Source organism: Cydia pomonella, chromosome 10, assembly GCF_033807575.1.
Source record: "Cydia pomonella isolate Wapato2018A chromosome 10, ilCydPomo1, whole genome shotgun sequence".
NCBI lineage: Eukaryota > Metazoa > Arthropoda > Insecta > Lepidoptera > Tortricidae > Cydia > Cydia pomonella.
The window spans coordinates 11,968,541-11,994,826 of NC_084712.1; the positions used below are offsets into that span (position 1 = coordinate 11,968,541).

Genomic DNA, 26,286 nt, shown 5'->3' on the forward strand with positions numbered 1-26,286 from the left:
TAGATTGGTATAATAATTTTGAAGGAGAACTGTAACACTGCCAAAGAAAGTTAAAGGTAGCCGGAATTTTTTCTTTTATTTGAGTCAACAAGGCACCCCTGTCTACTGAATTAAAAGCATTGGAGACATCCACCTTCAGAAGAACCTCTCCCGCTTGGTGCTCGATGTACGTTCGCACGGCATGGACAGCGGCTTCACAGCCGCTTTTGGAACCAAAACCGAGCTGCACAGGCTGTAGTTCCGAACTAGCTTCTGTAAGGATGGAGCGACAAGCAATTTTTGCAGCAAGACGGCGCAAGGTAGTGCCAACCGCAATTGGCCGAATACCACCGTCTTTTTTAGTTAAGGCACAAAGATTGGCCCCGTACAGCGTGCCAGTAATCTCATGAGGGACTTGACCAGCCAACATGTAGTTTACAAGGGCAGTCAAGTCCCTCAAGAGAATTTCTTTGGTGTCACCGCAGCCGCAGTACAGAAGGTCTTTAAGGTGCTGTGGTGACATGCCGTCAAGGCCTCCTGCAGAGCCATTTGGGAATGACATTATGGCACCAAAAACATCCTCGGTGGAAGCGACTAGAGTAGAATCGTGAGGTTGTGGGGCATCAGGAAGGCGGTGGTTCATGTCCGAGGGTGGATGTTTAGCATGTAGGGCTGTAAGGGTTTCCGAATTGGCCGGGGCCACTGCATCGTCAGAAAACAATAGGCGGGCGGCACCTTTGACGTCACCATCGGAGATTTTAGATTCGACTTTTTTAAACACATTGTCGCTTAAGTGTCTAAAACCCTGCGTGGCGGGGTAAGGCGAAACATCACAGCAGCAGTTATCTTTAATTATTTTTGTTAGTGACTTTGTGCTCTGATCTGGTTTTATGTGAAGTACTCGGAACGAAAAAGTAAGTAAATTCTCCCAGCTGCGAATGGAGTTGGTTGTAATTATAGATTTGATAGTATCACTGAGAAATCTAGCGACGGACACGCGCGCACCACGTGGTATGCGTTTCAGAACCGGGCGTGTATTTTTTAAGTCGCTCAGGATTTTCCAAAATGGTACATGGAGATTATTTTTATTATTGTTAAATTTGTTTAGTAAATATTGTATACAATGAGTACAAATAAAAATCAACCTCCAATTAGGACCGAAGTCGGCTAAATACACAAGCTGTCAAGTTTGACAGTTCTTTTAAGTCCATTCGCTCCCAGTGGCATTACACGCGTAAGATATTTTTCTCTATAAATCATTATTTATTTCAGGAATCTCTAGTTTTAGATACGAAAATGTGTGTAAAATTATAAGCCCATATATGTTGTATGTTTGCTCGAGTGTTATTTTGCAAAATACAAGTAAAAGTGTCATTGTTTTGAAGTGTGAAATCTTTTCTCAGGTTTAGTCGTAACTCTAATAAACGCAACGATGTCGGGAGGATTAGATGTATTGGCCCTCAACGAGGAGGATGTCACCAAGATGTTGGCTGCCACCACCCACCTTGGGGCAGACAATGTTCACTTCCAGGTAAGCCGCTACATAACCTACAATTTCGTATATCTTGAGGTTTTTCGTGATGATATAAGAATCCGTTCCATATCTTGTCTGATGCATACTGACGATCTATTCTCCCAACTGAAAATATAATACCCAAACATGTGATGGAAAAAGTCGTGTGCCGGTAGTTCATATTTTATTGTGTATTTAAGATGGAAACATACGTGTACAAGCGCCGTGCTGATGGTACCCACGTGATCAACCTGCGACGCACCTGGGAGAAGCTGGTGCTGGCTGCTCGCGCTGTCGTCGCCATCGAGAATCCTGCTGACGTGTTCGTCATCTCTTCCCGTCCCTTCGGACAGCGTGCTGTGCTGAAGTTCGCGGCACACACTGGCGCCACCCCTATTGCTGGACGTTTCACCCCTGGTGCTTTCACCAATCAGGTAATCGGGGTTCCACATTTGCTGCAAAGTGGCTTGCTGAGTTGGGACGGGCAGTTAATGAGGGTTGTAAGAAATAGATTTGGATGATATCCAATTTTCACTAGTGGCCAACTAAAAACGGATTGTTGCTAAAACTAGAGTAACTTAACCTTAACTAACTTTCCATTCATATTCATATATTTCATTGTGTCTATGTTCACATAGGACGGTATTAAAACATTTGATTACGCGGGTCCACACAGAGCGAGCATACATGTGAGGCAATTTCCTCTCTCAAAAACTAGCCAGTGTAGACATGCTTCGGCCGAGGCAGTGTGTGTATATTTTCCTTGCCTGAGCGCATATGCTCGCTCTGTGTGGACCCGCCTATTAGACAGACCAAACATGATTTTTATGCTGAAACCTGCCAAAATCAATACATTGGTCTGTCACTAATTTTCACTAATATTTTTTGCATAGCATATTCCCACAGTGGGACACATCTATTTGAAATATAATAAAATGACAGAAAGCTATAATTCCAACAACTAAAATGTAGAATTTATAGAGAAATAAAATAAATAAAGAAAAATAAATTCAAGACCTGTACAAGCGCAATAGTAACACCCGTCTGTGAGGCCACCAATATAAGTTGAGATCTGAACTGTCTAAAAACAACCCCCGCAGACATTTTCTCAGCAACAGAGTGGTCAAAGCGTGGAACAAACTACCAGAAGATGTGGTCTCAGCACTGAATGTCAATCAGTTTAAGAACAAACTAGACAAATAGTTAACCAGTGCAAAGAATACATTTTAAGTGAAGATCACTCAGATACAGGCAACTATCAGTTGTTTCAACTGCCTGCCTGATTAATAAATAATAATAAAAAAAATATTACAGGACATTATAACACAAATTGATAGTTCCACAGTAAGCTCAATAAGGCTTGTTTCTTGTAAGATTTTTTCTCTGTAGCTAATGATGTTGGTGAGATTGTGAAGTGAACAGACACATTACTAAATGATGATAACATAACTAAGGAACCACTGACTGCTAAGCAGGTTGATTAAACTTTATCTGATATTCTTCAACATATGATAGTCTACTATTTTTTATTTATTTACAATTTGTCTAACAAGTCATGATGTTCTACAGATCCAAGCTGCTTTCCGAGAGCCCCGTCTCCTGATTGTGCTGGACCCTGCTCAGGACCACCAGCCCATCACTGAGGCTTCCTATGTCAACATTCCGGTCATTGCTTTCTGCAACACTGACTCTCCTCTCCGATTTGTTGACATTGCTATCCCATGCAACACCAAGGTAAGTTATCATAATTTTACAAATTCGATTTCACCCCACAGTTGAATATTGAAAATTGAACCTTTGTGTTATAACTTGAAGTTAGAATTTGAATGGAGATTCAGTCTAGGTTGGTGCCCGTTTGTGTAGCCGGCCAGTGTCGACGTGCCACGGGTGAAGCGGTACGCGGAAAACGCGCGCACCGCCTCTTCCGAGGCACGTCTACACTAGCTGGTTTATGTGTGTGGAAATTGCCTCGCGCGTATGCTCGCTCTGTGTGGACCCGCCTAAACATGCATTTTTTAGGGTTCGGTACCCAAAGGGTCAAACGGGACTCTATTACTGAGACTCCGCTGTCCGTCCGTCCGTCCGTCCGTCACCAGGCTGTATCTCATGAACCGTGATAGTTAGTCAGTTGAAATTTCTACAGATAACCGCTATAACAACAAATACTAAAAGCAGAAAAAAAAAAATATTTCTTTCTAATCTCGAGGTTCTCATCCAATCACCAAAGTTAAGCAACGTCGGGCGGGGTCAGTACTTTGATTTGAACTATCTGTATTAATAAATCATTTAGTACCTTAATTTGACACAAGAACATTCCATAAAATAATTTTTTTATGCAATTACAGTCATCCCACTCCATTGGTCTTATGTGGTGGCTGCTTGCGCGCGAGGTGCTCCGCCTCCGCGGCGTGCTGGCCCGCGACCAGCGCTGGGATGTTGTGGTGGATCTCTTCTTCTACAGGGACCCTGAAGAGACCGACAAGGAGGAGCAACAGGCTAAGGAACAGGTGGGTCTTTAGTACTGTTATAACTTTTTTCTACTCCTGTACTTTTATTTGTCACTTAAAGGGTCGTGCACACATCTTTAAAACCCTACCTGATAGTTGTCAAGACAAGTCTTTAGTCTATTCCCCAAAACCGCATTTGTGCATACACGCAGTATCTTTTTGGCAGATTTCGATACATCGTGTAATGACCACGTAAAACATATTGTATGAAATACATTGTTGCCAACCTTATTTTAAATGTCATCTCTGACAAATAAGTGAACCATAGACATGTTTTTTTTTAAATTTCGTTTATTCATTTTCCCGCCCATTTGCCCTCCATACTTTGCTACTTCTTGAATGTGGTTATTGTGGTTGTCGAATAAAAACTTAACTTTTGTGTTAAAAAACGGTGTATTTCAAGTTAAAATGGATGAAGACGAAATGTTTGTTTTTATCCTCCAGCAAAAGTATCTCAGATTATACTATTTAAATTAAAATAGTAGATACCGTAGGGAAGTAGGGTAAGTCCACTGTCCACTAGATGACATAAAATATATTTGCTAAATTTACAATTTTATTTCAAAGTAAGTGCTTGGTCGTAGAAAAAGTATTGTATGCAACCTTGTTTAACTGAGTCAAAAAATACTCCTGGCGTCTTTATTAACAATTTTCGGCTTCGCCTCAAATTGTTACTCACGCCACTTGCCTTTTTAGACCTCTCCTAAACAACGGTTGCATAAAATACTATTCCAAGACTACTGTTTTAGTAATTAAGGCATAAATGCTTGTCTAAACATAAAAGTCTGATTCATTGAAACTATTAGTATACAACTCATAGCCTTGAGCCAGTAAGTAAGAGGGAAGGGGATCACCAAGCCAAGTGGAAAGAAAATCGTAGAGATACCTGTTCTCTGCTCAGGATCTAGCCAAAATGCCAATCATTTGCGCCGTAATGGACGAAACGGTAATGTCTCAATCACTCTTCTATATTAGTGCGACAGAGAGACATTAATGTTTCATTCGCTATGGCGCTAACGCATTGGCACCTTGGCTAGGCCCACTGGTATACTCTAAGATGTATCATATCATAAAGACTTTCCTTTATCCTCTTTTGTAAAAGGGACATGAGACTTAAATTCTAAGTATTTATTATTTGTAGGTATGGTAGTTTCCCTTGTTTGGCCAGATATGTTATATTGTTTTTTTTCTAGGCTGTTGTGGCTGCCAAGCCCGAGGTGCCGGCGCCGGCGCACGAGGACTGGGCGGAGACGGTGGAGCCGGTGGCGTCGTGGGCCGACGACAGCGCTCCGGCCGCCGCCGCCGCCGCCGCGCCGGCCTTCGGCGCTGCGCCTGCGCAGGAGGACTGGGCTGCTCAGGTATCTACTTACTCCAAGTTTTAACCAAAAACTCTTAAAATGCTCGCTAGTTTTTTCGTCATGGCTATGACCTCACTGCCAGATCAGAAGGTACTATGTTGGCCAGCAAAAGTAAATGACACAAAAATTATCACGTAACACATGATATTCCGTGGTGTAAAAGTATGCCAAGCACGAAGAATTTCATACCCCGCCCGTTTGACCCGCCTGTTTCTATCTCGTATCACACGCTCTTAATTATATTGTTGTCCAGCCCAATGCTGGCAGTCAATCACACTGCGACCGGGACAGCAATGTAATTATATTGTTGTCCAGTCCATGATGCCGTCGGTCAATCACACTGCGAACGGGACAGCAATGTAATTATATTGTTGTCCAGCCCATGATGCCGGCGGTCAATGATACTGCGAACGGGACAGCAATGTAATTATATTGTTGTCTAGCCCATGATGCCGTCGTCGGTCAATCACACTGCGAACGGGACAGCAATGTAATTATATTGTTGTCTAGCCCATGATGCCGTCGGTCAATCACACTGCAACCGGGACAGCAATGTAATTATATTGTTGTCCAGTCCATGATGCCGTCGGTCAATCACACTGCGAACGGGACAGCAATGTAATTATATTGTTGTCCAGCCCATGATGCCGGTGGTCAATGATACTGCGAACGGGACAGCAATGTAATTATATTGTTGTCTAGCCCATGATGCCAACGGAACAGCAATATGGTAATATTTATTTATTTATTTAATATGGGATCAATGTACGAAAACGTCCTTATTTTAGCACCACTGAAAACCATGTGTATTATATACAATATATATCAATATACAAAATTCCTCTTGCTTAGAATCCTCATTTTAGAAAGGATTTATTTATAAAATGTATAAAGTCGAAAACCATGGGGATTAAGGTCTGGTTTCCTACAATAGTGATGTCTTCATCCGTAATATTACGGACGCAAAGAGAATGTCCCTTCAATCACCACCCACTAGGAAACCGCGCCATCAGACAATAACGTTTTACTGACGTCATTCAACCGCTGTATGGCCGCTATATGACGGCACCACTATCCTAAGAAACCAGTGCTTTAGTTTTTTGACATTGTTTAGATAGGTTAACATAACTTTTCCTGTTTTTAGGGTTCCGTAGCCAAATGACAAAAAATGGAACCCTTATAGATTCGTCATTTTAAAGTTAAGGTTGACAAAAACAAACCTTAGACTACAGGTGGATAAATATAATTACTTGCAAAAGGACTCTGAATTGAGTTATTGACAGTTTGGGGACTGTTAATTATTTTAAGCAAATTGAATTTTTAAGTAATTTTTGTTTCGGACTGTTTATGATTCTATGTTGGCATTCATACCTCTAAAGCAAAAAAAAAACGAATCTGGTTATGTTATAATGATTAATGTTATTTGCATTTGCAGGTACAAGACGAGTGGGCGGCGCCCGCGGGGGTGGCGGCGGCGGCGGCGGCGGCGCCGGCTCCGGCCGCCGCGCCCTCGTGGGGCGGCTCCGGCCAGGACTGGACCGCGTCCTAAACGGTTCATCGGATGAATAAACTCACTCAAACATATCTAATCACTTTTATTTTACACATTTCAACAAATTAGTTATCAACAAAGTGATGCTGAATGCTTATCTTAGTGACTATTGTATTCTTTGATTCTTATTTAGCCATAGGCTTGCTTTCCGAAAAAAAAAGGATATACCCTAATTTAGTCGTTAATACTAATTAATATACAAGTAGAGTCTCCATTTTGATGCGTGCGAGTTTTTGTAAAATAAAGGAAGTATTGACCCGCCTGTCCCTACATCTAAGTATTCATACTATCATCGCACGCGCTTCGGCTGTCAACGACGCTGCGAGAGGCTACATCTAAGTCTCATGCTATCATCGCACGCGCTTCGGCTGTCAACGACGCTGCGAGAGGCTACATCTAAGTCTCATGCTATCATCGCATGCGCTTCGGCTGTCAACGACGCTGCGAGAGGCTACATCTAAGTCTCATGCTATCATCGCACGCGCTTCGGCTGTCAACGACGCTGCGAGAGGCTACATCTAAGTATCATGCTATCATCGCACGCGCTTCGGCTGTCAACGACACTGCGAGAGGAACAAATATAATTATGTGCGTGTGATAGAGATAGGAACAGACGAGTAAATGTATGAAATTCCTTATGCTAAGAGTCCTTTCTTTACTAATATAATAACTGTGGTCAATAACGGCTTCATAGAAAAACAAAAAATAAAAATAGATACGTGGCAACATTACCATATGCCATATGTTATTTTTATTACTGATTAGAAATAACTATATATTAAGTAGGTGGTCCAAATATTTAATTTTTGAATGCTGCTTTTCCACAAGGTTCTTTTTAGTCAAAAACATATACATTTTATATAAACCAATTTAGGTTTTTATTTCATGTGTCTATACAGATAAATCCTATAAACACAGGTGTATTTCGGGTTGCCTTGATTTGTCAATATTCTTAAAATCATCTTCTGCAGGGGAGTGATAGTGGTGACTTTGAAGAATTGCTTGGCTGGTCCCTGGTTTAGGTATTCTCCCTCTAAGGATCTTGTTCGTGTTCCATTTTCTAAAATACCCTGAAAAGATTAATAAAAAAATCATGTGAGCTGCTTAAACAAGCATGCATTTCTGCTACAAAACAGCGAGCAAAGCTCCATTTCACTCACTATCCTCAGCATAGGACGAGCCTTACGGACACTAAGAATGCTAGTTCAGTGGTGTCACTCACAAATTCGAGCCAATCGTGCAGTCTAACGCAACTAGTTGCGACAAATCGCGCGCGTGATGCGTACTCATTTAACCAATCGCGTTGTAGCGTTAGACTGCACGATTGGCTCGAATTCGTTTGCGTAACACCGCTGTACTGGCCCCATTCTCATTGCCCGTAAGGTCCGTCCTTAGATATACATGTTAATGATCCTCAGTGACAGTGAGGATTTTTTCAAGCACCTTGTCGTTTCATGTGCGAGTTCCACAGTATTTTTTCAACTAATGTAATTATTCTCATGGGTACCACTACCCAGTGGAAAGTTGTGTTGCCTCACGAGATCAGTTTCTCAAGAACCTCGTACGATTTGAGTCTCGCTACATTCCGCAAATACCAACTGTTAGAGAAATAGTAAATACTACGTATTACAGCCAGGAACTGAAGTACAATCCAAGGTAGGTGTTCAAAATTATCTTTCTCAACTACTTAGGTACAAGTTGACTTAGTAGTTGTGCGTAAAAAGCGTGTATATAGATTATTTTGAACATTTCATTTCATCTGTTTAGCTAATTCTGCTGCTGACTGTGCCGTAAAGTGTGAAAATATTTAACTTGGCACTAGAGGATGTTTGGTAAACGTCGTGATGTAATGCTGTAATTAGTAGGAAATATCGAAATAATACCTCGTGAAAGTAACATTTTAATCACGATTGATCAACTGTTGATTATAGGCAAACTTACCAACACGGCAAAAATGATTCTTACTGCACCAGCATTAATGCAGCGTGACATTACGCCGACTGCCGTGCTGCCGCAAATGTCAAAAATCAAGTCGGCACAACTGCATTACTGCAGGAAACGTCAAATTCAATATACATTTCTCAATAAATGCCCTTTCCGTTATTTCCTGCAGTAATGCAGTCGACTGCAGCAATATTGCAGACAGGACGACAATACTGGTGACTGAATTACTGCCACAAATGTCAAAATTGATGTTGCTGCTCGGATTTTAGTCATTTGGGGCAGCATTGCCGTAGTCGCGCTGCAATACTGCGGCAATACCTAATGCTGGTGTAGTCTCAATCGGAACGGTACCTTGAGTCGTCAACGACATCCGACGAGCGACCTCCTTACATATTTATTTTGACGATAAATACCTTACCTAAACTAAGTTAATCAGCTCTTAAAACATAGAAAAGATTTTTGACAGTGATTTTTATTGACTGGTAAAATTGATCAGAAATCCACGAGAAATCGGTTGCATTTTTTTGTGTTTGAATAGTACTACGAATATTAGTACAATATCTGTCGGTGTGTTGTGTTAGTGATTTGTGTATATTGGATATTTTTTGGACCCTACCCTTCATGCGAATTTCTGTAAGTAAATACTAAGTTATACACAAACAAAGATGGGTAACTTGCAGTAAAAACCAGTTAAATATTATGTAGGTACTGAATACTGAAACTTAGGAGATAATAGTAGGTTTGGTACCTAGTACCTACCTACGAAAGACAAACTTACGTAAAGGACGAAGTTCTTCGGAGCACTTTTCGCAGTGTCAGGCCGAACGTGCTCAATGCCGATGCTTTGTACTTCTGTGAGTCCTTTCAGCTGTATGACGATTTCTCCACGCGAACCACTGAAATAAACAAACACGTCAGTCACGTTGTTGACACCTATGGACCTAGTGGCGTTGGTTCTTCAAACACGTAGGTACACTGCCACTGCCTGACAAGTTGACAACCCTGTGCAATGTCAACCTTTTCCATGCTACGTATTTGCTCATATTTATTTCGATCTAGGATAGCTAGCACAGGCGGGCGTTATGTCTGAACCTAGGTACCTACTAGTGGCTCTGTGAGCTGTGTAGACCTCGTGATGAGATTGATAGGTAAGCTTAAAACATGTTAAAAAAAAACTTCATTGAGACATTATCACAGCATACTCACAATGCTCTTATGTGCCATAAACCCTAATGGCACTTCAGTCCTTTATGCCAATTTTCACCATTTTGAACATTTTCCAAAAAACGAAACTACAGAAAAATTATATGTAACTACTGAACCTGCTCACAAAATTTCAAGAGAATCGGTTGAAAAATGCGAGCTGTAGAGGAGAACATCCAGACATACGACAGCAGATTGCCCTACTTGATAGTATACGGAAACGTAGTGATTTTTCGTTGCATCTTCGATATGCGAAATCATCTGTCTCAAGGTCTGTTATTTAGTATTTACCTAAAAGGCCAGCAGTCAGAAGGCAGGGGGCTCCGCTTGGCCAGCACAGTGCTCGTGGGGGGGCTTGCCCGCCACAGAGGCAGAACACCCCAAAGCGCGACGCGCGACGTCCACGGCAACGTATGGCTGCCTCGAGTAACAGTTGCATCCTCGATCGAATCTTTTTCGTGCTGCGAGGTAGTGGTATCTGATAAATAATAGTAGATTGTTAACCAAAGGATCAAATGGTGTCTTTAACCCCACTTAAACAGTGCTTTTCATTTCGAATACCTACAAGGATTTATAAGGTTTTATAGTATTTCTTGAGGGCACTTTCAGAATGGAAATTCAAACAATCCATAAAAAATTTAATTGCTTATCGTAAAACAAATGAAAAAACGTAAGGACTTTTAAATTAAAATACCCTAGATCAGAAACTTATCACTTTCTGCACACTCCATAGAACACCAATGACCCACTTTCAGAGCATGAGAAATGTTTAAGTAAGGTTACTTCAATTAATTTAGAGCCGTGATAATAGGCGGGCACGGTTTGTGTTTTTATTGAGATACTAAGAAAAATTAATAATAGTTGATGGATAGGCAGGTACTATGTTTAGTAAAAAAGGAATTGAATTCGGTCACGATTTGTGTTATTATTTCCTGAAAGAATTTGAAGTTCCCAGATAATTTTTGGATCAATGCCCTACCATCTCTTAAATGCATTGAATATATACAATTATATCTTACCTGGCATAAGTATATGGGTACATTTAAAATCAAAAGGCTTTATAAAATATAAACTATTCTTTCATTAAAATAGTTAAAACTGTATTGTATTGACAAAAGAACTTAAGCTCAATGCATTTCTAAAAGCTTTTGTGCCGACATTTATTTGTCTTTTCCTTGAAAATGAATTATTATCAAACTTGCCATGGCAGAATAAAATCTCTGACTCGTAAAGTTCTGGGACTCTGAGTAACATAATAAAAGCTCCAAGCTTCGAGTATATTAAAATAAGTAAGTAAAGTTTATATTATAAGGAAATTATTATGAAATTGTATCAAGTCAAATGAAAGAGACTGCAAAACTAGGTACCTACTTATTCCTACTTTCAATTTGATTTAAATTAAATGTATCAGGTAAGTAAGCCATGTGTCGTATTCTTCAAGCATTTACTGCGCCCTTCGTTGCTGTTGCTGCGTTCACTGTCTGTTGTAGGTAAGTAGGTAGGTCTATCAGTATTTTATTTGCAATAAATAAATAAGTAACGTACCTACCTACTTACTCTTGGCGACAGTAACAGGAAACGCCGTTGATTATCGTGATAATCCCAGTGTGGCTGTATGAAAAGTGTCCATTATCGCGGTAATAGACAGCTTTTCCCGTTAGTGTGGGTCCGGCATAAAGAAACTGGCTTTAAAATATCCAATAATACAAAAACAAGTTTATGTAGCTGCCATAGTAAAAACAGCGTTACCTAAAATAAGTATGCCATCACAGTTGTTCCGGGAAACCATCAATTATTATAACTATGCCTCTTGTCTTAAAGTGCACTTCACTGCGAGAATCCTAAGGGGGTAATAAGCAGGCGAAGTTTCTATGCAATATTGTGCCTGGCTATTTCTCAGAACCACTGGATGGATATCTTCAGATTCTTTCTTGCTTTCTTCTCATGCGGTGGGAAATAGTTGCAGTAACATGGGTTTCTACTTAAATATTACCTATTGGTCGCTAAATTTACGTTTTAGGAACGTAAGTTTTAATTTTGTAAATTACCACTACCTATATGTTGTACATAGTAAATAGTTATATACAATAAGATTAAACCGATCTTTTTGACTTTGAAAGTAGGTACCCAACTAACTTACTCGTTCCTACCTGGTCGGTAACAAAATAAGATTCGGATTGGTGGAATATCAAACTAAATAAAAGTTAAAGTTTCTCCCCATAACGGCCCGCAGTGTAACTGATTAATTATAACGTAGGTACCGTTTCTGCATATAATTTTCTGCGTTGTGGGTGTTTTAACAACGACCAGTACACGACATTTCGCTTTGGAAATGAAATATGGGTGCGGTCGTTTCGTTTGGCCCAATTATAAAGGGTGTTTTCCTGTTAGACTGCTCTTTATTTTGCTTTTTTAGGTAGTTTATTTTGAATGTCAAGGAAAACTTAGTACCTACTAATAGGTACTAACTTTGAAAGGGAAAGAGATTTAAGTTTTTTTCTTGCTAAGAAAGCTGAAGTTACTTCTATTCATTTACAATTCGTTTTGCACTGAGTGCCGTTCAATTTTAATACAAATTTTTAGCATAATTTCATTTAAATTATTATTATTATAATTATAATGTTGTTAGTCATACTAATAAAACGACAGAATGCTGTATAAAATCATAAAGACATTCTTCATAACAAGCCTTAGGAATAATTTTACTTGTTATAACATACATTTCGTATTATAATTAAAATTTAGTACAAAATTTTAACAACTGATCAGGTGACATAATGTTTTGTGATATACTTGGTGTCAATCAAACTATTAAATTATACAACAATCTACCTATTCAACTTTAAGGCTGGTCGCCGTTAGGTACGACGACGAGCGAAGCGAGTAGTGTTAAGGTCTTCGCACACTATATCAATTCCACACCAACTCAACTCACTTTTGGTTCAGCTTAGTGGACGACGAGTGGACGACGCGTAGACCACCCGACAGTTACCTAAATGTTAAACTTGTACTGTAGGACATACAAGATAAGGCTTTAATTTCAATATTTAATTTTGAGTCGAGTGGCTGTTGAGTTGTAATAGTGTGCTAAGACCTTTAGGTAGAACTGCGACCATATGGGCACAACCATATGTCTCGGAAATGTGCTTGTCCATTTTCACAAGGCGGTTATATAAAACGTTCTGAGTATAAAATAGTATACAAAGTGAACATTATGAGTACTGGTGGCCTGTTATGAAAATACATTATTATGCTACTAAACTATTATTACTTTCGAAATTGTGAAATTCGTTTTTATTTTATTTATTTTTTACCAAATCATCATTTCTACATTTTAAAATTCTGCTATTCAAATTATGCAAAATGAAATTATATTATTAATAACATTACATACCCTTTTGCACTATGATTTGGATGATAGAAGATAATGAAAACATCGAAATGACCCACTTTCATTGATCTTCACTTTTATGCATTCTTATAGGTATTGGCGCGAAACTTGATAGGTAGGTACTCGTATTTCATACGTTGAATACATTAAATAGTGATAAATGTTCTAAGTAGTTTTTTACTTACCAGCTTTAAATGTTTGTGACCTTATTATCATCAGCCGACGAAACCGCTGCGTATTTCTGAAAATTACCAATGTATTCTGCAAATATGTCAGCAATTTATACAATTGTGCTTATAGGCATTCTAGGTCTTTCAATCCTTTTTGTAAAAGCTCTCCTTGACGAGGGAAAATCCTATGTTCTGACAGTTTAGTCAGCACCTAATATCCCCGAGACCATTGTTGATGTCTTTATTGTACTTGGGCTAATATATCTAGAATTACAATAAGTAACAAGTCGGTATTGTTAAAGTCAAATGGGACTCTTTATCGTGAATTCGTGATATAGTTATTATTAGGTATTGGGGTGTTGTGGGCCTTTGAGTGCCACGTCGACCAAGCAAAGCAGTGATCTATTGTGACGGCCCTTTTTGGCGGGTCGTGATAAGTAGTTAATAACTTCATTTTATTTCATTCTTAGTGTTATATTGTACAAAATAAATTTAAATAAGTACCTCAGTGCATGTTCCGCTCTTAATAGAGACGCAGAGAGACTCTTCATCACATAGCAGCACTCTTCTTCTACTGGCGTTTCTGAATTGACTAGAATCAAGTTTTTATACTTGTTACTTTCATTAGGCAACAATTGTAAATCCGGACTCGCATACCGATTATTCGATAAAATGTGATTGTGACAAGAAGCTAGGGGGCCTATTAACCAAATGACAACGCCAAACGATATTTAAATACGTTTGTCGATATACGATTGTCATCTTGGCTACGGGGTGTCACTGGAAAAATAGCTGTACTATATTTCCAGCGAGAGATACACTATTCTCTTAACGGGTTCACTCATGGTACGATCCATCTTCACAATCCGTCGTTACAGGCCGATCGAAACGACGAATCGTTAGTGTATGTTAATATCGTTATCGATTTACTTAATCGAAGACCCGTGCAATCATCGCAACGATGAATCGCCATTGTATGGCTCTTTCCGATCAACGATTTGATTTTCGTCTACGTATTTGACGCAGGCGCCGCATGCGCTGCATCCCTCGGTCGCGTACCGATCGTAATCGTAACGACCAATTGCTCTGTTTATCGACTGGTAATTTCGAAGTGACCCGACGGACCCGGGTACCTCCTTAAACAACGTCCAAAAGAGAGGTATGGGCATTGTGAATGTCATCTCGCTTTGTGTGGTAGGGCACAGCCAGTGGATGTCATTTCTGATCTAGAGCAGAGCCCAACTGGGGATGTACCTCCACCTTACAGAAAACAGCAGCCAAATAATGCTAGACCTTACTCATAGTATTGTGTTTCTGCCGGTGAGTAAGGTTGCCAGAGCTCAACGAGGGGGGGGTTTAGGGTCGACAACCGCTTCTCCATGCAATTGCAAACGCAGTAATTTCCCATTTTTCTCCCTGGATATTGACATTATGGAAAATATTTTTACATAATTAGATGTAAGTAACTACATCAACCATAGCTATTCGTTAGACTTTTTAGATGTTTTATAGGAATTAGGAGCGATAAACAAATTCCATACAAAATTTGCCCAGATGCGGTGTCTGCTGTCGTACACAGACTTTGGTTACTATTTACCATCCATCAAGTGAGAATTAGGACTAGGTATTTACAGCATCAGAATTTTACAAGCTTACCTGTACTTATACTATTTAAAACTATACATCTTAAAATGATATGCTCTGTGTACACATTGATCCTACTTGATAGCCATTAAACTACTTTTGCACATTCCTGCCGTTATGTAGATACCTACTTACATTATTTTACACTGCTCGACCATTAATATGATATGATATGATTTATTTATCTCACAATATACAATAGTCTCCAAATTTGTTGAGCTAGCATAAGACTTACGTAAGTATCTTGCACGAGCCGAGCTGCATTGTGGGTCGTGTTCTCAATATTACATGTAAATTAGTCATTAGCATTAGTGCAACACCTGCAGCTAATTTTGTCACTTTGTCTTTTGTGGTATAAAAAATAGTATGACCATAATAATGGTCATGGTATTCTTGATGTACTTGTTACGTAGCTGATCTATTTATAATAACTTTAAACATGAAGTGACTGTCTAGTACCTAATGATAGGTATGAAATAGAAATGTCTTTTCAACTAGACAATTATAAATTAAATGCGTATGTTACTCAGATCCTAATAGTTTAACAAATAGATAGTGACAAAACGGGATAAGTAACTCGTATAGAACAAATAGAGATTATATTATAAAATGTACTTACACAGAGAGATTAACCTCGTTTTCGGAACAACTTTGGTTATAAATTTGGATTGCGCAATAAAGCTAGACAGACTTGAGTAGGTCACTGAAAACAGTTTAGGGATTTTAATAAATCATGTCCATGTAGCCAACTATTCGTTCATTATAAGACTGAATATAGAATATAGTATATAGGTAAAACATTAAATACGCAAGAGTAAAGTAATAAATGCGGGGCAAAAAACCCTGAGGTTATAGGCAGACCAAGCTAAGTTGGCAGCGATTTTGATAACCAAGTCTGTGCATGTGTTAAATAAAACATCATAATTTTATACATGTTTGCTATTTAAAATAACACTTGCGCTGTCTGGGCTATTAAAATCGCTGCGAACTTATCTTGGTCTGACTCTAGATGATTAGGTATTTTTCAAGAGACTCCACTTTTCTTTGTTGATTGGGTGTTAAAATGAAATTATGTCTAATTAGAATTAGTCCTTAATGATTATTACCTCTTATTATTACCTATCTACTGGCTTTGCAAATTGATTACAGGAGATCTTATTTTACCTATATTAATGTAAAAAAAAATACTCACGCATTATAAAAATGACTAAGAGAAGCATCAAAACCAGCCAAATCATATTATTCTCAGCAGGCTTCCCGTTCGTTTGTTTACACCGTATTCTAGTCCTTCTTTTAGAACCAGAGTTAAAGTTCCCAGCGCTCTTATCTTCATTTAGATACTCCCAGATGTTTTCTCTCAAAGGATAGGCGGATCGCATTACTCGTGGCGACGCGACTTTTAGCGGTTGTTTCCTTTCGTAAACTTTGCCTGTGGGTAGGATTACCAGATATAAATTAAAAAAGAAAAGGCACGACAATATATACTACCTGAGGGCCTATCGCGAAAACCGAAGTTCGCAAATGCCCGCAATTTGCGAATTTCGGTTTTCGCGGTAGGCCCTCTGGCGACTGAAGTGAATGATATCTCTTTGGGCTCCTCTACACGATGGCCCATCGTACGCCAGTCTAAGGGACGCAGCTATGCAGTGGAATGAGATAGCAATATCACTTGCTCCCTCTAACGCATAAATGCGTTCCTTGGACTGGCCTACGCTGGGCCATCGTGTAGAGGAGCAATTTCACGCATGCTAAGACATGGTAAGGCAACGCATGCGGCTCTTACGATTTCGGCACTTCAAGGGACTAAAAAATAGAATTTTCAACCCACTGAAAACAAATGGTACAGAAAATGTGACATGTTGTGACATGGGGGAGGGGGAGTGGACAGCTTTGTGACGTCACTTAACTTCATTTGTAGGCAAAAATTGTTTAGATTTTTTTTTGTATTCGCAGTCAGCTAAATAACTAGTTTTTGCAAACTTGTAATGAAATGTTGACATGACTTACTTCAAACAGGTGCGATGAGTGAAGATGATATGTAAAGGAATTTCATACAGCCTTACACACCTAGGCTTGTAAGGCAACCTCCTTATGTTTTTAAACGTCAAATTATGGCACGTCTTGGCATTCAACCATAAAAAACCTATAAGCAAAATTCTGCCATTATGCTTTTTTTTGTCGTTTTAGGTTTTTTTTATCTTTTTTGTGTTTTTTAAATATTATTTCGGGGTTTCAAAGGGGAACAAACATTTCATTATTTTTGCGCTCTGACGCACAGTATAGGAGATACAGCCGCATAAAATTCTTTTTTTCAGTCCTAGAGAAATATTTATAGGGCTGTCTTCTCCTCTCTCCTCTCCTCCATCTCCATCTCCTAAACCGTGCGTCGTAGCTTAAAAATAATCAAATTTTCGTTCCTTTTCAGTAACCCTAAAGTAATAATAAAAGAACAAAAAAAAGAAAAAAAGAAAAAAGAAAGAAAAACGAAAGAAAAAGAAGTAGCGCCAAAATAATTACATTTTTGTTCCCCTTCAATTCCTCTAGATTTAAGACTGCTACCAGATAATTTATTTCAACGGAAACTCCGACATTGGCTCATTGATAAATGTTTTTATAAATTAAATGATTTTTTTAAATAATTGATATACCTAGGTTAGAAGTTGACATTGTTAATTTGTATATTCTTTATGACTGATTTTATTTTATTTTAGTTGTAATGATATTAATTTTATTTTAATTGAATTAATTCATTTATTTCAAATTGTATATTTTAATTTGCATGCCACTAAAAATGGTGAATTGTGTTGATCCATGTTATTTTAAGTCCATCACATTGTACCTGACCATAATTGTAGCAAATAAAACCTTTGCACTTTTTTTTGTTCTTCTCCACGCACTGAATAACCTATCACATTAGGACATGAAACAATCATCATCATCATCAACCTACTTTTTTTAAATTATTTCATTGCAAGTTTGAAAAAAGCACTAGGTATACAAATCTCGGCGAGAAACGGGGTTGCCGTCCGCGTATCCCTATACGACCTCGCTACGCTCGGCCGTCTATATCTACTTGGCCTGCAACCCTTCGTTTTCCGTCCTCTACAGTAATGTACTATTTCACCACACCAACTGGCAAAGGCCCTCTTGATTGTTCAAAAACTAATGAGAAAGTTGCATTTTATCCACATGTAGGGCAAAGTAATCAGATCCAAATTTTGAGTAGTTTCCTTATGTTAGCTGGTAGAATTGACTTTTAAATGATGATTTTGGATGATACATTTTAAATTACGTTCATGTACATTTGATTTGGTATGTTTTTTTTTTGGTATTTCATAGTTAGTATTTTCCTCGCGTTGGTGTGGTGAAAAATATTGTGTTTCACTCAGAGGTAAAGTTTAACCCTCGTGCCTTGAAACCCTCGCAACGCTCAAGATTCCACTTCTCGAACCATTTGCTACGCTCGTGGTTCAAGTTTGGAATCTTTAGCTTGCTCGGGTATCAATATTATAGCACGAGCGATTAAACAACAACTTTGCCCCCTTGTAAAACAAATAACTATTTCTACTCGTCGACTCTAATGGTTGAATTAAGATTTCATATACCAAACTGTTATTGGGTACTTTTCATGTATGGGCTCCCAACTTAACTATAATATTCATTTCGAAACGGTTTAGTTAACTATAATGAAATTGACCAATCACAGCTCGCCATGGTCAAGAGGACAAAACAAAACGATAGCTCAAGGTAATTATTTATTTTAGGTTGTACTCGTATAGTAGAAATAATTGCTTCGAAAGTCATAAACGCCCATGTGACACCCTTAATATAGCAACATCCATAGACTACGATTACCGCTTAGCGTTGCTTGTTAGTCTCCATAGGCTACGGTGGCGAAAATCAAGAAAACAACTGTCTAAAAATTGACTTTAGCAAGGAGCAAGTACCAGGGCCTCATGAGTTACAAGGTGTGCTGACCAACGCGGCCGGGGCGCGCACGAATATGAATGTATCGCGGCCGCTCGCGTATCTTAAATAGCTGTTTAAAGTATTATTTTTGTTGACTCGTAGAAAAAGTATTGTATACAATAGTGATATAATGAAGCTTTTCAATCTCGTACCTTACTTAGGCAAATCAGCAAGCTTCGTTGCATAAACCCGGTACTCGACTCGAAAAGCTCTATTATATCACGATTGTATAAAATACTATTTTATTTGTGAAATATTTATTTCTAATCTGCTTCGTATTATAAAACTTCTAAATTGCTATTATATAAAATATTGTTTATTAAAATAATAATACTTCATTCGAATATTTCGAATTGCTTATTTCGTTAATAACAAGACTGCTAGGGCGTCCTCCCGGGAAATACCGGTTCTCGATTTCCCCGGAAATCCCGGGATTTATTTGGAATCCAAAGAACCGGTACTGAGCACCGAGTCCCGGTTCTCCCGGTTCCCGCCATAACATAAAATAAACATTTATATTATCAGTAAAATTAACGCACCGGCAAGTTCGGCAGCGTCGCATATATATGCAATCGATTGCGAACATCTCTAGGTGACCGTACCATAGACGCCATTAGTTTTCTTCGGACATATTATCAAGAAAAGAGATACAAATAAAAGTATTGGACTAAGTACTAGATTTAGTTAGACTAATTTATACATATCATCTTAAGTTGACATTTAATTAAAGTAATCATTAGCGTTTCGTCAAACAAATTCGACATATTTACATAACTAGTCAGATTTTGATTTTAAACTTGTAGGTGTAATTTTGCAAAAGTTTATTATTTTGTAAGATTCAAATGTTAGATATTGACCTGAAATACCTGATTATAATTTGTTAATGTCACGTTTAAGTTTCCGTAATATTGATTACTTTTTACTCAGAGTTTAATAAATGTTATATACACAAGACTTAAACTACAATGTTTATGTATAAAACTATAAATCACATTCTTGTGTCTAATTGTTATTGATCTCCAGTTCCATCCGTTCTTAAGCCAATGATTAGATTAGGTATTTGATAAGTTCTTTATGTTAAATTATTTATTTGTGAGGTGATTACTGCAATGTTACAATTATCTTAAGTTAATCACATTTGAAATAGAAAAAATATTGAACTATTATAATTAGACTGATTTATATTATTTAAGTTCACATTTAAAATTAAAATAATGATTAGCGTTACGTCAAGTAAATTCGACGACATCTTACATAAATAGTCAGGTTGAGATATTAAAATTTGTATAACTTTGCACAATTTGTTTTTTTTAATTACAATATTATGATAATTATGATATTGTGAACATGATAATAATGTTTAAAATATTATGGTGTTTGTAAGTATTACTTACTACACATGATTCATAACATTACGGTTATGATCAATGACACTGTTAACTGATTAATCAATTAAGACTGATTAAAGTAACTATAAAGACTGATTTAAGTGTATTATTCCTAAAACTGTTTTTTATTCTGTAAAAAATTCTTAATTATTCCTACGATTCCTTTTCATTATTATTAAAGTTAGTTGGAAGATTCACAGTTAAATGATGTCAAACAAAATATATAAAAATAATTCAGCTCAGCATAAAGAACCGGGAGAACCGGGAATCCCGGTACCGGCTCCGACCCGGTACCGGGAAATGAAAAACTAGGAACCGGTCCCGGGACTGCACGCCCTAAAGACTGCCAAATATGTGACGTCACACCAAGGTTGGGAGGGTGTTGCCAAATGTGACCAGGTGTGACATGAAGGGGGGGGGGATCAAGAATTCGTGAAATTAGTGTGATGTAATTAATAGATTACCCCTTATCTTATTGATTTGTGAAAAATCGCGATATCTTTGTATTTTTCATTAGGGTACGGCAAATGGTGAAATCTATGTTAAGAAAATTGTTGAAGTCTGGCAACATTTCCTTAGGAAAATATGGGCAAAACGGACGGTTACTTGAGTTACCTGCCCGAGCACTGCAATTTACTTCTCGTTTGAAACGCTTTCGCGCTTAATGAGTGCCGCCAGAAAGGTTCGCCGCACTCACAGATATGTAACTAAGTAGACATCGCATCTACTGCGATATTTACAACAGCCAAACATAACAATGATCTGATTATGTTTTGGTTATGGGGAAATATATTATACCAAATTTAAACATGAAATAGTTATTACTGATTCTTTTTAAGATTCAATAGCCAAAATGGCAAAAACGGAACCTTTATAGTTTGCGTAATATGCGTTAAATAATTAAATTAAATATTAAAATTAAATTGAAACCATATTTAGATATTAATACACAAAAACGTATAGGTACATAGAGTAATTCGGGTGAAATGAAGTACAAAACAACTCTTATTGTTTAATGTTTGAAAGAATACCCACATAGGTTTGAATTTAACCAAAAAAACATGTAACGTGATTTGCACAGTGTGATCGTTGGCGCGTAAAAGGGTTCACAAATGATTACGTGATCTACTTAGATATATATCTGTTACCGCACTCTAATATCTCAAGTCCATCTCAGATAATGCGTGTCGCGATAATTACGACGAAGTAAGAAACGAAAGCGTGATAAAAAAAAACAGTGACCGCTTTGGTTAGGTTGTGCGTTTCGTGGTTCAGATCTTAGAATGATAAAGTCAAAAAAGTAGGTACTTAATAAGTACTTATCTTTACCTGTATATTTTACTGAGGTGTGCCAATAAAGAGTATTCTATCTATCTATCAAATTAACTAGCAATGCTGTGAAGCCATTTTTACTATGCCAATCTCTCTAGGTATTAATACACTGCGATCTTTCTCTCTATTATTGTAAAAGCGAAAAGGATAGAGATTTTGACTTCCCTTTATAACAGATCGACGTTATCGAACTAGGTTTCTAGGCTTTCATTCAGATACGGTTCACGAATGCCATCGATGCCTTCCACTCACGGCCCGATTCGAAGATGATTAAGATACGAAAGACACTTAGAAAGATCTTTAAAAGATCGATAATTAAACGACATGTCGAAATTGACGTTTATTTCGGTTCTGCTGTGATCCCAATAAGATCGATCAGTCAGCGACGAAATCGTTAATTTTTGTAAATTTTTTGAGCCAATCGCTAATTATTTATATTATGATATATAATATATAAATGATATAACCAGCCATGTAAAAATATTTTTTTTTTCTTAAATTAATTTTACACGCTATGAACTATAAACGATCATATTTACAAACGTCAAGTATAGTACTTATGTAACACAAATGTAGTTTGATTTGAGGCCTCAAATAAATCCTTGTTCTCTCTTTCGGTTAGAAGCGCTTAGTATATCAGACAGAGAGAGTTTTATTCTAATTAAATAATATTGTTACTTAACAAGTATCAGTAAGTTAGATACCTATCTAGTTTTGGTTTAGGCTAGGCTTAGGCTTCATAGGTTTAGGCTTCATCAAATAATTATTTCCTACTTTAATTATTATTCACAGTGGCAGGTGGCATGCTCCAATTGCATTATGTAGTTCGCTGCGATTCGGTTTTCAGGTCGCGCAAATTAGTGCTAGGACGGATATAGAATAATATTTGAATATAGCTCCTGTCGAACTGCTTCGGAAAGTGCCTATTTTTAATTTTTCGTCTGCTTTAGATAAATTTAAGCGATTTTGACACAAAACTAATTTATCCGTTTATTTTTCATGTCAGCAGTTTAAGGAAGGGGGGGAGGGGGAGGGGGAGCATATTTATGTTTCCTATTACAATCAGAACAAGCCTCCAAAAAGGGATAGAAAATACGAATCACGTCTTCAAAGTCGTAATCAATTTCTATTCTATTCTTCATATTTACTTTCGAGTTTGACTGGGCTGGGAGCTTCTTGGCCCAGTCGGTAAAAGGGAATTGATACATTAATTGTCACCTACTTAACATGAAGTAAATAAGTTTTTGCCAAAAATTTCAGTTTTGTACAAGATTTTATTGGCTTTTATCGCTGACTTCATTTTTACCACAGATAACTAATACTTATCGACATAATTATAAAAACCCCAAACACGTTGTTTCATCACAGAATTCCTATGGCCATCCCCTGTCTACATCATCAGATCAGCTCATGGTACCATAATATTGCATTGTCACCCGACTTACATATATTATGTACCTATGCACATTTTCAGCTCAATCGGAAATCGGAAAGTGGCTCAAATTTAGCTTAGCAAAAAATTATCCTCGAAAAACCAACATACGTGCATTGCATGGCGCACATATAGTTCGTCAATTTTCCGATAGATGGCGCTGTACACAATTATACTTAGTATAGGTACTTCTGATCATCTTTCCTTCTGATCGCCTTTGTAATTACACAAGATAATTTAAAGTTTGTACGGAACCCTCGGTGCACGAGTAAATCGAACTCGCACTTGATCGGTTTTTATTTAGTATTTGATGTTATAGCGGCAATAGAAATACATCATCTGTGAATATTTCAACTATCTCACTATCGACACTATCACGGTTCATGAGATACGGCCTGGTGATAGATAGACAGACAGACGGACAGCGGAGTCTTAGTAATAGGGTACCGTTTTACCTTTGGGTACGGAACCCTAACAAGGGCCGCGGGTGCACGAGGTAGGTAGGAAGGCTACGACTCAAAATAACTAGATCATTAATAAACCTAGATCATCTACGTAGCTTGTAGTGAAGTGGGCTCTGAGCTCAATATTTCAAGCTTTAATTATAGGTTTTAAGAAAGTTATTTTGTTTACTTTGTCGTACAAAATAGGTTTTGCAAAAAAATATACCATTCATCAACCGTTTTTATTTATAATAAAATGTAGGTATACATATGTCTTTAGTATAATAGTTAAGCAAGTATGTTACATATATTGTTAATTAAAACCGATAAGTACGTTGTTAATACACAAAATACAGGAAAACATGAGAACTTATTAAAGTTACCTGGATTACGTCGATGTTTTATATTTTATTAAGAAAGTTTCCAAGGGATCCCTCCCGACTCCCGTCCCACACGCTCTTCAGGATTCTTTAGAGCAATAATTAAGTTACAAGGTAGGTATCTACAATCTAATACATGTACCGTAACAGTGAACGTCATCATTAAGCGAATCAAATATGGAATTTTGACAGTTTTGTTTGAAATCGTATATATCGTCAAAATTGGGGACACCTAACTCCTTCCTATTATATTAGTAGATACCTACTCCCGTATTAAACTCTAAGTATGCAAGCTTAATTTCATGGAGATCCGTTAAGCCGTGACAAAGAACCAAAAAAACTTAGACAGAGAGAAACATACTGTCTTTGTCTTACTCAAAAGAAAGGGATGAGTACTTGTTCTTATTTACTGACAAATTGGGTTTGCCAGACTATACCACTAACCATCAATAAGAAAGCTTAAATCATTACGATATACATTTAAATACGTATGTTATTAGTAGTATTTTTATGACTTTCATTTTCACCTTTTATACCTAGGCATAGGGTTACTGTGTAAGTTTCCGTCCAGCTTTAGTTTTCGTCCATTCGACGGAGTTTGTACAAGGAGTTGCGTAAAAATACTAAAAATTGAATATAAACCTATCTTACCGCACAAAAAAATGAAAAATATGACGGCACAGGTAAGATTGCAAGCGAGCCTTCTGACTGACTGACATGTTTTCAACTTACCTAATAGCGTAAGTGATCAATAGTACTATTCTTTACTAGGAACCTGCAATAGCGTACTGCTCGGGTATTTTAGTTGGTAAATCTTGTAATTTTTACCAAATAATTAATCCACACAATAGCAATATTGTTTCAAAATTTAACCGAAGTTACAATCATATTGCGACAGGTATAAGGCAGCGACCGTGGGTAAGTATTTTGATAGAGAAGTTGATTAATCAGACAGAAAGTCAAGTGGGCTATAACCGCGAAAATCGATGTTCGCAAATTGTAGGCATCTTTCTCTGTCATTCTAATTGCGCCTTCATTGCAGTAAAAGAGAACAATCTCCGCAATTTATGAATTTTGGTTTTCGCGGTAGTAGTCGTCGCTAGTAGTCGCTTTTAAATTGATTGAGTGCCGGCACAGGTAAGTTCTTGCTCTATAATATACTTTGTAGGTATCAAGAAGTTTTAAAAGTCGTAATTGGTCGGTAAAACTCCTCACATATAGCTTAAAATAAGCAGTGTTCCTCAAAAATGGTTTACATGTGGCGTGGTGCTTGCGTTGTTGGTTTGGTATTTTTGAGAAAAAACCCTTCGCCGTAAATTCTAGATCATTAAAACTTCTAGAAATCGTGTGACGTACCTACTTATTTATTTCAACGCCTTCAAGAAAGGGGATGAAGATTGTTATGTTATATTAAATAAGAGATATTTACGTAAGACAGTTGTCAAGCGGAGGTCGTAAAACATTCTTAGCAGCTTGTTTATTTGATGACGCGGCGCGAGTTGGGTCAGAGCGAAATAAGAGCGGATCGCTGAGCGTGCGGTTATCCCGCTCACAATATTATCGCTTTAAGCGGGCAGTATATTTTAATAGGTAACTATTAAAAATATATCGCAAGAAATTTAGTTTAAAATAAGAACCCAATTGTAAAACACTAGTGATCCCCGATTTTGCTTACTTAGTCATATCAGCTTACTAAACTTTAAGGATATTTTTATCAACCTAATGCTAATAAATATTTAATACATCTAAGAGAAGTTACAACCTTGCTAAAAGCTAAGGTTTAAAACAAAGTATTTAATAAATGTACATTGTCACTTACCGGCCGTAGAATATCGCGAATATACACAGCTATGAAACAAAGCTGCGTCGCCTTTGTCAAAGTTTATTGAAATCTTACGCGTGCAACTCGTCATAGCTTTTACTAGTTAGTTCTATTTAATTTCAATAATAATATGTTTGCAATAATATCTTTCGTGGCATTAATAATACGATGTCAAGAGAAGGTGATGATTGTTAAGAGCAAGGCATGAAATTAAAAAAAAAGAATAACATTTGTCACTTTTTCCCGCCATTACTTATTC

At 37.6% G+C, this 26,286-nt stretch overlaps 2 protein-coding genes across 2 annotated transcripts; one reads left to right on the forward strand and one right to left on the reverse strand.

The window, feature by feature from the left end:
* Nucleotides 1-1,114: 1,114 nt before the first annotated feature.
* Nucleotides 1,115-6,941, forward strand: LOC133522109 (small ribosomal subunit protein uS2). The gene is made up of 7 exons (XM_061857321.1): nt 1,115-1,213; nt 1,383-1,510; nt 1,693-1,926; nt 3,062-3,226; nt 3,838-3,999; nt 5,193-5,357; nt 6,793-6,941. Exons 2-7 carry the CDS (start codon nt 1,412-1,414, stop codon nt 6,904-6,906), a joined length of 939 nt encoding a protein of 312 aa, XP_061713305.1. The 5' UTR covers nt 1,115-1,213; nt 1,383-1,411; the 3' UTR covers nt 6,907-6,941.
* An 822-nt stretch (nt 6,942-7,763) lies between these two features.
* Nucleotides 7,764-19,062, reverse strand: LOC133522110 (uncharacterized). The gene is made up of 7 exons (XM_061857322.1): nt 16,454-19,062; nt 15,881-15,964; nt 14,122-14,209; nt 13,633-13,688; nt 10,348-10,534; nt 9,632-9,749; nt 7,764-7,979 (listed from the first exon to the last, which is right to left on the reverse strand). Exons 1-7 carry the CDS (start codon nt 16,638-16,640, stop codon nt 7,788-7,790), a joined length of 912 nt encoding a protein of 303 aa, XP_061713306.1. The 5' UTR covers nt 16,641-19,062; the 3' UTR covers nt 7,764-7,787.
* Between the last annotated feature and the right edge of the window lie 7,224 nt (nt 19,063-26,286).

What these genes read in the sequence shown, in the direction of transcription:
- LOC133522110 (XM_061857322.1), bottom strand. Translation starts at nt 16,640, where the DNA reads ATGCGATCCGCCTATCCTTTGAGAGAAAACATCTGGGAGTATCTAAAT. An exon ending in CTTAGTCATTTTTATAATGC is followed by an intron (nt 15,965 to 16,453) that starts GTGAGTATTTTT and finishes AACTGTTTTCAG; the next exon opens with TGACCTACTCAAGTCTGTCT. An exon ending in AACGAGGTTAATCTCTCTGT is followed by an intron (nt 14,210 to 15,880) that starts GTAAGTACATTT and finishes ACTTGATTCTAG; the next exon opens with TCAATTCAGAAACGCCAGTA.
- LOC133522109 (XM_061857321.1), top strand. Translation starts at nt 1,412, where the DNA reads ATGTCGGGAGGATTAGATGTATTGGCCCTCAACGAGGAGGATGTCACC. An exon ending in CTATCCCATGCAACACCAAG is followed by an intron (nt 3,227 to 3,837) that starts GTAAGTTATCAT and finishes ATGCAATTACAG; the next exon opens with TCATCCCACTCCATTGGTCT. An exon ending in AGGAGGACTGGGCTGCTCAG is followed by an intron (nt 5,358 to 6,792) that starts GTATCTACTTAC and finishes TTGCATTTGCAG; the next exon opens with GTACAAGACGAGTGGGCGGC.